This window comes from Talpa europaea (genome assembly GCF_964194135.1).
Source record: "Talpa europaea genome assembly, chromosome: 1".
NCBI lineage: Eukaryota > Metazoa > Chordata > Mammalia > Eulipotyphla > Talpidae > Talpa > Talpa europaea.
The window spans coordinates 114,881,325-114,891,349 of NC_140073.1; the positions used below are offsets into that span (position 1 = coordinate 114,881,325).

At 37.4% G+C, this 10,025-nt stretch overlaps 1 protein-coding gene across 2 annotated transcripts; it reads right to left on the reverse strand.

Moving 5' to 3' along the window:
* Positions 1–570: 570 nt before the first annotated feature.
* On the reverse strand, positions 571–9,031 carry FKBP7 (FKBP prolyl isomerase 7; the record flags this gene model as incomplete). Of its 2 annotated transcripts, none has more annotated exons than XM_084255800.1 (4): positions 571–732; positions 3,982–4,115; positions 6,913–7,064; positions 8,794–9,031. In XM_084255800.1, 4 exons carry the CDS (start codon positions 8,988–8,990, stop codon positions 571–573), a joined length of 645 nt encoding a protein of 214 aa, XP_084111926.1. The 2 variants fall into 2 exon arrangements, with proteins under 2 accessions (XP_084111926.1, XP_084111925.1); XM_084255799.1 differs by having other exon boundaries at positions 3,982–4,112; positions 8,794–8,990.
* Positions 9,032–10,025: the final 994 nt, after the last annotated feature.

Sequence of the window (10,025 nt, forward strand, 5' to 3'; positions counted from 1 at the left end):
ATGTCTGAAGGAATACAAGACTCAGAGCAATATAGACTTTATCATGCCTGCTTTAAGAGGCAGAACATCTTTGGTCTGTTAAATATCTTTAAACATTCTTCATTGGAACAAATACCCAAAAGCCAGAAAACTGTACAAAAAATACCAGAGAGTATGTCGAAGCTCTCTTTGGGACAGCGCTATACTAACATCTTACTGAGTGCATAAACTATGAAATGTATAAGCAAATGAAATGTTAATTCCTGGGGCATTTTAACATAAATGGGACATTTGCATACTTATTTTATGCTGTTAAGGTTAGAATTAGGAATTGCTTGTAGATTTTGCCATATATGTTCCAAAGGGGGAAAACTGCCCACTGGGACACAGAAGTCAATAAAGCAATAGGAAATTCAATAGAACGTTTCCTCAAAGTTAAACTTGCAAAACAGTCTCACATTTATTATAACATAATTACATGCAAAGGAGGTGTCCAAATATATTCTCATGGGTGAAAAATAGAAAATACATCTTGGAGAAAAGTGACTTCATTTTATAAAGCACAGTATGAAATTCTGATAGAAAAATAAACTATAGTTCATCATGTTGATATACATTGTATTCCTTGGAAGAAATGAAGCCATCACCATCATGGTCATTCTTCTTAAAAATATCTTCTAAAACTGCATTCTGGTATGACTTGTCACGTGGCTTCTCATCTTTTTCAAATTCCCTTTCCAAGTACTGATTTATCTAGAGGGTCAAAATAGTATTTCTTAATAAAGAGACATGCTAGTACACTCCCAATGACTTTGAGGAATGTTTACATAAAGACTTATATCTGAGACTGAAAGTGATACAAAAAGTTTAAAAGCTATTTGAGGTTTTATTTTAATAACTGAAGCAATTTTCTGTAGAGAAACATTTCACTTTAGCTTTCCAGAGATTATAGATGGTTAGTGTACAAACACAAAGATTACATTTCAATTGAATTTTGCTGAAACTGAATGTCTACATCGCCTACATTATCAAAGGAAAATCACTCTCAAGGATTTCCATTAGTAAATAAAATCCAAACTGGTATTTATAATCTATAAAAATAATGAATACTTTTACATACATAATCAATAAAACCTATCATACATTTTGAAATCAAATTCAATTTTTTAAGTTCCCTATGTTTTTATAGCTCCCCCAAATATACATAACTATGACAAACTAATAATAGGGTCAAATACAGAACAGGTATCTTGCTTTCTCTATATAATAAGACATTTCTCTACACAAAGACACTCTAAGTACTACCTGACATAGTGGCTACTAGCTACACATGATTACTAAACATGTGAAATGAGGGCAGAGAGAAGTGAAATATGCTACTTTTAGGTTACTATACATAACAAATTGGAAGATAATAAAGTTTCCTATGGTAATGTTTATAGTGATTTCATGTTGAAATGGTAATATTTTAGATATATTGAATTAAATGAAATAGATCACAAAAATTTCACTTGCTTTTTTTTAAAGTGTGACTACTAAAAATTTTCAAATTATATATGGGATTCAATCATAATTCCATTGTTAAGTGCTAATCTATTTAATAACTAAGAGAGCAAAGCACAATTATCTAGAGAAAATGTTTGGCAAGGCTACGGCATTTTAGGGACAAGGATATTTTTAAAGGCTAAAGTTGAACCCTGAGCAGTTTTGAACAATACATATCCCAAACTAAGTCCATCACAAGCTGATTTTATTGTAGCATGATCAATGAATCTTAACAAATATATCAACTGTTCTAGAAAAGGGAGATGTATTTTTTTTCTTCCAACTTAGCTATCTTATGTAAATGTAAAGATTTTAGTCTCAAATATTCCTCACTTCCTAAGTAAGTAAATTATCTTTTCATAACCAATATTGCTGGCTCTCAAAATGTACTTTTCTAGTACACTCTAGTGAAGAGGTAAAAAAGGCAGTGGGAAAGAACGTGACCTTAATTTTGCTCATATTGGATCCTACTATTTCCACATAGCCATTAAGAAAATAAATACTTCTCCCCCACCTTACTTATCCTGAAGAAATAGCTGACTAATTCTTCTGATAAGGAAGTAAAGTGTTTCTTTTAGTTCATGTTTTCAATCCAGGCCTTGCCATGTATTGGCTGTGTGGTCTTCAATTAATAAATTAACCTCTCTGAATCTTAGTTTTGTCACCTATAAAAGGAGGGAAAATATATCTATACTGTAGGATTGATGTGAGGATTAATGTTTGTGGGTGTCGATAAAAGATAGCTTTTTTATTATTCAGGCATGCACAAAAATTCACTATCCATTTAGTGAAAATGCAGTTGACACCTGATAACATGAGAAATATCTCGGCAAACTGTAGCTAAGCAGGTCACTATTTTTGACTTTCTTTAGTTTCATTTTCCAGAAAAGAACAGAAGATCACCTAAGGTCTAGTGGAAACCAGTCTCACTGCAGTATACACTTCTTGCTGTGCAAGTAATATTGGATGGTTTCTGTGCACAGGGTGAGACTTGGGTGCTATATGAATTCATTTACTGTTCACTCTACAGGTTGATCAGGAGCTAACAGAAAGTACATAACTGCCCTTAAGAAACGGGGGATGTTCGCATTCCTTTATTTCTCCATCAGCTGACTAGCAGAGCTTCAAGGGAAAGCCCTTAATAATTTCTTGAAAAAGGGAGCAGAATTAGGATGGGGAAAGGATTGTAGAGGGAGGGGGGAAAAGAAACAGAGAAAAGGGGCTTCCTATTATCACTTGAAATCAGTGATTCAGTTGCCTATCTTTACTTATTTAGGTGAGAGAATTATACATGTTTAATTGTCTTCAAGCAAGAGTGGAGATAACTGGGCTAACTCAATTTAAGCAAAAGTGTACAGTCATTGGGACTGGGTAAGATACTAAATTTCAACAAAACAAACATTAGCCCTGACGCATTCATGATGGAAATTCCCTGTAAGAGCCAAGTTTGGTCCATGGTTAAGAGAATAATAGTGGAGTCAGATTGCTGGGGTTGCAATCTGGTTTTGCCTTTTAGAGATGTGTGGCCTTAGGCTAGTTACTTAATCTGTCTGGACATCATTTCCCCCTTCTATAAAATGAAGATGACAATAGTGTCTACTTCATATACTGTCATGAAGATTAAATTGGTTCACACACAAATGTGCTTATAATAGTACCTGTTACTGAGAACATGGGCAAAACATTTTATTATCATTCAAGTTCTCCATTAAGCCCTCAATCATATATAAAATTAACTGTTATGTGAAGGCTAGGTAGCTGAATTCTAAACACCTGTTTACTAACTTTCTTGTCTAATAATTCAGGTTCTTGCTAGATTTCTTCATAATTTCATGTATCCTCACAATCCAGATGGGAATTATTTGCCATAATATAAATTTCTATAGTGCTGCTTAAAAGAGATCTGATGCTCTTATAATTTAAGAGATGGAAATGCCCTATAGAGATTAGTTTGGTGTTTTAATGATCCTCTTGCAATAGCAAGGCAATTGAACAGGATGATTTGGTGGTGTTTTATATTGAAAATGCATGTGTTTTTCTAGAGCTTAAAGTTTTTAGTAGCTAGCTCCATAAAAGCAAAGTGATCAGAGCCTTCCTGGTGGCGCAAGGGGTTAAGACGCAATCTCTGAAGCAATCTGCAGCCACTGCAGCAGAAGTTTGATCCCTGGCCAGGGAGCTACCCACATGGTGCAGCAGATCTCTTCTGACTCGCCCGCTGCTCCCCTCAGCAGTGTACTTCAGTAGATCTGCCTGTTCTGCTCCCCACTCTGTCTCTGGTGAATCCTCTCACCCCCATACCTCTGGTGTGTACCCCAATTCTTGTATGCATAAATAAAAAAATAAAAAAAAAGCAAAGTAATCAGCCCACATGAGGCAGATCTAAAAAATAATAGTTATAACAAAGATGCAGTTAGATTGTGACGGGAAATTTAGATACACACAATTTGTTTAAATTACCTCAGTTTTAGAGAGTTGCCTGTCATTGTCAGTATCTATCTGTTTAAACGTTTCAATGCTTCGTGGTCCTTTGGTTACAGCATAAAGTTCGATCTCAAAAACCAATGTTGCATCCGGTGGAATCTTGCCTTCTGCTAAGAATATAAATTTTAACAGTTTAACTTATATGACAATAATGTTCAAATATTCATTTACACATAGCTATAATAGCATGATTGCATAATTTCATGTTTATAAAATTTGCTTTCTAAATACTTTTAAATCAATTTTTCCCATGTTTTCAAATGAAGTCAGTTCAAAGAACCTAGGTGATTATCATTTCCTGATTAAATAAAAATAAATTTAAATTGTGTATTATTTATTAATATGCCCCATCATTATACAGGATAGAGCAGGTGCAGAGAAGAAATGCAAGGGCAGAAAAACTTGAAAGTATAGATCAGAAATCTCTTAGAAAATGATCTTGTGTAGCTTTTGGAATTGTAAATAAAATGTGTTAATACTTACCTTTCAAATTCTTTGTAGACATTAAAAGCTAAGCACAATGGAAACAAAATAGTCCAATGACAGTTTTATGAAGAAATTTCTCATCACAACAGAAAATTAAGTATTAGTTGAATAGTTCTCTTTAAAAAAAAATCTATTACCTGCTATCACAGATGATTCAAGCAAGCAGTGGGGTTTTTCATATGACCATTTCCTAAAAATGACCTGCAGAAATGACTTGCTAAAAGGCAGTGGGTAGATTTTGTCACCAGTATATTTCCAGAATCTGATACAGAGCTTGATCCATTACAGACACTCAAATATTTGTTGAATGAATGACACTTAACATTTATTTTAAAAAATGGTTGTTTATCCTTTGGAGAACACAGTAATTTCTTTAATGAAAAGTGCAGAACAGAATTCTTGTTAAAGTGTTTATATAACCCAAAGAGAAAAGAACTTAAAAGTTACAGCCAAAAGAGCTATATCAGTCATTTCAAAGCCATAGAAAAACCTACCCATGCACTATATGACTAATGTGACAATCCTCACCACCGTTGCATGTTACTAGAGTAAGAGTAAAAGAGCTAGAGAGTGATTCAATAATTACTTTTACAAAATTCATTCCTACTCTTTCCAGTTCATGATCTTATGACAGAAAAAAAAACTTTTCCTGATAACAAATTTAAATTTCTTAAGAGGAAGTTTCTGCACAATTCTACCATAAACATAGAAAATATTGCCCATTAGTCTTTTTCTTGCCAAAAAAAAAGAGAATAAGAAAGAGAAAAACATGCATTTTTCCATAAAGTTACTTGTATTTAGAGAAACATATCAAGTATATAGGAGTTAAAGAATCTATACATACCACATTACCATTAATTAAAGCACTAAAAAGGCACATGCATTTCAAGACATGCAGAGGTATCTGTGACATGAGGCAAGGATATTGTGCAGAGGAAAGACTTCTTCAAGTCCTACCTAAAATAAAGTTATAGTTAATGTTAGACCTTAATAACTTATTTTAAAAAGTGTATTTGATCAAGAAGTCATTTGTTAGGTTACTTACGGCCCACACTGCAACTTTTAAAATAACCTAATCTAAGCTATTGCAATGCAGGTAGGTTAGCATTAAATACTTCCTAAGGAACACACTTTGGCAGGGGGAACCTCAGTTTCCTTAAGTGTAAAACAAGATGTTGGTGCTGTTCCTAGTAGGATTCATCATTTTTGCTTATTGGAGACACATTATATTGAATATGAACTTCTCAAGTTAAACTTCAACATCTCTGTAGCCAGGGTCTGGTTTATTAACAGCTTAGGCACCTGGTTAGTCATTCATATTTAAGCATAAATTAGTTTATAAAAAGGATAAATTAAGTAGGCATTTGCCTTAGAGTAAAGGTACCCAATAGGACAAGCACCTATTGGTGAGGGATATGGGTATCCTAAGCAGATAAAGCAGTGGGTGTTCCAGTAATGGACAGAATGTGGGGATATCTGATGGGAAAACACATGAGACAAAGGGAAACTTTGAAAATGAGATTTAACAGATTGAAAATTTGCTTATATCATTTTGCCTACAACTGGCCTCAATCTATGACAACATTGTCACAGGTACTGCATTCAAATTATCTTTCATTTTCTCTGTCTTCTGGGATCCTGTACAACTAAAAATAGGACATACAAATTATGGTTCTGTGGTAACTGGCAAAAAAACATTAAAATGCTGTAGTTATGTGGAACTGACTCTTTTTCCCAATGATGTCTGACATTCTCTATGAGTATAAAGAGGTGACTGAGTTGGATTGGACTAGATACAGCTGAAGTTTGTTGGCCCCTAAACGTCTGCAATTAATTCCTCTATCATATTTCATTTTTTTTGAGTAATTTAAAGTTTAATTCTGCGAAAATACACATAACATAAACTTTACCATTGTAACCATTTTAAGTGTATTGTTCAAACTATCGTACAACCAATCTCCAGAACCCTGTCATCTTGCAAAGTGGAAACTATACCCATTAAACCACAACTCCCTATTTTACCCTCCTCCTAGGCTCTGGCAAACAACCTTCTCTTTCTGCCTCTATGAGTTTGACTATTGTATGTAACCTCAAGTTGAATCATACAGAATTTCTTTTTTATGACTGGGTTATTTCACTCAGCATAATGTATTCAGGGCTCACCCATGTTGTAGCATTTCAGAATTTCCTGTCTTTCTAAGGCTGAATAATGTTCCACTCTATGTCTATACCATATTTTGTTTATACATTCATCTGTCAATGGACACAGATTATTTCTACCTTTGGCAACTATGAATAATGTTTCTGTGAAGCTGGGTGTACATCTAAATCTTTAAGACCTGCTTTCAATTCTTTTAAATGTATACCCAAAAGTCTAACGATTTTTAAATATAACTTAGAAGAAATTTAAAAACACCTTACCATAGCCTTCTTTTCCATATGCGAAGGAAGGGGGTATAATCACTTTTCGCTTTTCTCCAGGGCACATATCCATCATAGCAATGTCTAGGCCTTTTATGACTTGTCCAACACCAAGAACAAACCATTTGGGGTGGCCTTCATTTTGTGTCCGGCTATAATCAAAACAACACTTAGGTAACGTGACTTCAAGAAAATTAAATTCAAACTTTGAATTACAGATGGGTATTTAGTTATAACCGAAAATTGGAGTCTTCTCTATCCCTCTCTTTTCCTATATTAGCACTCATTCTGAACCCCCTGATGGAGTGTTTGGCTCAAATTTCTCTCATAATAGCCAGAAAGAGACATATATTATTTGCCCAAAGCTAGTCATTAACAGTCATCTCATTTTCTTTTTTATTATCTTTATAAAAACTATTCAACTGTTAACTTTTTAATGGGTCTCCTGGTCCTGACAAGTTGCACAGCTTGTCCAAATAGCTCATTTAACCTCTTTAGGTTTGTTCTAAAAAAAAAAAAGATGGTATAGATTTGGCCTCAAAAAGTCGTTTCAACAGTAATTAAAATTTTAATTTTTTCTTATTGAATTTCCTTATTTTCTTCTAAAGGGAAATAGCTAACTTTCCCCCATTCTATTTTTTTTTTTTTAATAGAGGCATGCTTTATTTATTTATTTATTTATTTTGTTTGTTTGTTTATACATACACTGGGTACAGTCAGAAGCGCGGGAGGGTGAGAGAATTCACCAGAGCCAGAGCAGGGAGCAGAGCAGGCAGAAGGACCGAAGTACACTGCTGAGGGGAGCAGCGGGCGGCAGGAGAGGTCTGTGCGCCATGTGGGACCCTCCTCCGGTGGCCGGGGACCAGCCGGGGATCGAACCGGCGTGGCAGAGGCCGCGGGCAGCTTCGCAACCCAGCGCTCAACTGCTGCGCCACCGGGGAAGCCCTCCCCATTCTATCTTTCTATAGTAATAGTACAGATGAATAAAAACAACATTCTCCCTTGAGTATAATAAACCAACAATTAAATCTGAACCAGGAGGGGTGGCATGCAGGTGAGAGAGTGCAGGGCTCAGAAGTCATCTGTCACTGTAGTTAGTAGCTTCCTGGTACAACTGGATAGTGGCTCCTGGCTTGTAGAAATCGTGCTTCTGAAGATCTCTTAAACTACCTAATCCTCTAAAAACTCCAAGCCAAGGCAAATAAAAGGGTGAACATCCTCACGGCAATTCTACTGAATTCTATAGGCCCAAAGGGTAGTGGTGGTGAGGGATATGTGTGGGTGTAGCATATTTTTGATGACTTCTTGGGCAAATATTTTTTTTAAAGATTATTTATGCATACAAGAGCTGGGGTACAGGCCAGAGTTGGGGGGGGTAGTGAATTGATTCATCAGAGACAGAATGGGGAACAGAACACAGGCAGACTGACTGAAATACACTGTTGAGGACAGCAGCGTCGAGTCAGGAGAGATCTGCTTCGCCATGTGGGTTGCTCCCTGGAGGGCTGCAGGGGCTACAGATAGTTTCATAGGTTGCCTCTTAACCTCTTGCGCTACCAGGGGGGCATTGGGAGAATATTTTTTAATAATTTAAAAAGTAATGCTCAGACTATAACCAAGATGAAAACGCATACATTGTACAAAAAATGAAAAATGATGTAAAAATATATAATAAAATAATAAATCAGACAAAAAAATAAAAAGTAATGCTCAGTTTAATAGGGAGTAGGGAATCTAACCTTATTCCCCCCTATCCCCCCACACCCAGGCTCTTCTTACCGATAAGAAACAACATTCAAAACAACCAACCAATTAGGCTGCTGGAGGGAGGCTAGATTTCTTGCATCACTGCATGCAGAAGCAGTTCTTGGCATTTCCTACCTGCAGTAGAATTTCGAGCCGTCTTTAGCCAAGTAGCCGTCGTAATGGGCATTTAGCAGATCTCCCTTCTTGCTCGTCTTAGAGCAGTTTTCTGGACGATGCAAAACTTCTATTTTCACTTCCTCTGGGCTCTCTTTCTGGGCAGTAAAAACGTCCCACACACAAAAGAAAACGACTACTCTGAAGAGGACACGCATGATGCCCGAAGTCGGCCCGGAGGCCCGCCGCGCTCCCCGCCGCGCGTCGCTGTGGCCCGGGCCGCCCCGGCGAGTTCCGACGCGTGGCAGGCATTGTCCTACGTCACAAAGGCCGGGGCCGCCGGCCGAGCCCCGCCCCCTGCTCGCCGCGCGCGGGCCCTGGAGCCGCTGCCCGGCTGGGGCGGCCCGCGCGCTGGTCCCGGCGCCCTAGTCCCGGCGCCCGGGCGTCCATTTTCTCCTTGGGTGCCTTTTCTCCTTTCCAAGTCCGCGTATTTCACAGACGCTTTTCTCGGGTTCGGGAACACTCGCTTTTCCTAAAATGAAACTGGCCAAAGACGAAATAAAATAGCCTGGGGTAGGACGGCGTGGTCAGTGAATGTGGTTGTCATTTCTAGGCTTAAAAGTCTGCTCCTCGAGCTGGAAGGGATCATGCTCAGCGAAGTCAGAAAGGAAAAAATACCGGATGGTCTCACTCATAGCAGGAATTTAGATAACCAAAATAAAAGGCCAGGAAAAAGACTAATTAATACAAAGTAAAAATCAAAATCAACAAGCAACTATGAACCAGAGACACACTGCGGGGGAGTGGGGGGCGCGGAGAGGAAAGATTAGGGTCAAAATAAGGAGGTGGTGCAATTGTATGGGGGATATAATCAAAATGAAAATGCATACATTGTGCAAAAATGAAAAATGATGTAAGAATTATATAAAATAAAATAAAATACTAAAAAAAAAAATTCTGCTCCTCGGCACCCTCCCACGAATCTGGCCTGTACCCCGGTTCTTGTATAAATAAATAAATAAATAAATATTTAAAAAAATGCTCCTCGGGTCCCTAGAAAACTTGCGTATTGGGGGGCATTCTAGAAGTTGAGGGTAATAAGTTAGCTTGTGATGACTTTCGGGGTGCCTCAGGGGTGTCTCGAATCGCATTCTAGGAGTCGGAGTCATGCATTAAGCGGTTCCAGGCTGAGCCACACACACAACCTTGACGACCACCAGGACCCCAGTAAAGGGCGGAGCCCTCGCTCCCCT